This window comes from Galeopterus variegatus, unplaced genomic scaffold (genome assembly GCF_000696425.1).
Source record: "Galeopterus variegatus unplaced genomic scaffold, G_variegatus-3.0.2 Scaffold1552, whole genome shotgun sequence".
Lineage (NCBI taxonomy): Eukaryota > Metazoa > Chordata > Mammalia > Dermoptera > Cynocephalidae > Galeopterus > Galeopterus variegatus.
In genome coordinates, this window is record NW_007727663.1 from 289,139 (window position 1) to 290,371 (window position 1,233).

A 1,233-nucleotide genomic window follows, 5' to 3' on the forward strand; every position below is an offset into this window, starting at 1 on the left:
AAAAAAAAAAATGCCATCTCCAGGCAGAAGTTTCAGGAGCTAACATGTGTTTGCCATGGCTTTTTTCCCCTCGGCCATAGTTACTATCAGAGGTCCAGGGAGAGGCTGCTCCACCAGCCTGGGCTCCAAAGTGAAGACCACCAACCCACGCTGGACATGGACTGTGAGTGAGAAATAAATCTTTGTGGTTGTTAGGCACTGAGAGTTATGGGGTCATTCATTTCTGCAGCATAACCTCACCCATCCTGACTAATACAGCCACCTTAGACTTAGAATAAAGATTCCTAGCAAAGGAAGCACTTTAGCTAGGTACGCAGTGAAAAGAACACTCATCATGGAAAACCAGGCCTCAGACTCACCCACGTCTTTGAATGGAATGAGCACAAAGCTGCTATTGGTGATCTTGTATTTGGTGAGCAAAACGGGCAGTAAAACGAACATAAAGATGATCAGAAATATCACCAAATTCAGCAGCACTAGGAACCGCAAGAAGGAGAAATAGGACTGAATCCCAGTGCCAAATTTCCCTGGAAAAAAGAAATTTGAACATCACTGACCAGGAGTATTGATGCAGCACTACACACTGTAAATTCAATCAGCCACAGAAAGATGAAGTAGGAGGAATCTTGGTGGGGAAAGAGAGGAAGAAACATTTTATTCTTCTACTGTTGGCATTCTACTTCTTAGCACTTTAACTTTTCACTTGTAGATCTGTAATCAATATTAAATTAATCATTTGAAGATGGTGTGAGGGTGGACTCCATATTTATCTTTTCTCATACAAATATCTAGTTGACTCAATAACATTTATTGATAGCCTTTTCAGGAAATCAATTAACCATATATGTATGAGTCTGTTTCTGAGCTCTGTCCTGTTCCATGGGTCTATTTGTCTATCCTTGCACCAATTCTAGACTGTCTTAATTATTACAGGTTTATAATAAGACTTGATATATGGTACTATATGTCTTCCAGCTTTGTTTTCCTCAAGATTGCCCGAGGTACACTTGACCTTCTGCATTTCTATATAAACTTTAGATCGGTGTATTAATATTCACACATACACAATCTGCTGAGATTCTAATTGGGATTATAGAGAATATACTCATATAGGTCAATTTGAGAAGTGACATCTTTATAATATTCGATCCTCTGATCCATGGACATAAAGGATCCATGTATATCTTTAGGTCTTCTTTTGTTTTTCTCAATATTTTATAGTTTTCTGTGCAG

The 1,233-nt window shown here is 38.7% G+C and overlaps 1 protein-coding gene across 1 annotated transcript in view; it reads right to left on the reverse strand.

Moving 5' to 3' along the window:
• Positions 1–1,233, reverse strand: part of TMC7 (transmembrane channel-like 7) — a 53,588-nt gene that overhangs the window by 28,226 nt on the left and 24,129 nt on the right. The window contains exon 4 of the mRNA XM_008577625.1: positions 360–527. Within this exon, the coding sequence (XP_008575847.1) occupies positions 360–527 (168 nt within the window). The remainder of the gene's footprint in view (positions 1–359; positions 528–1,233) is intronic.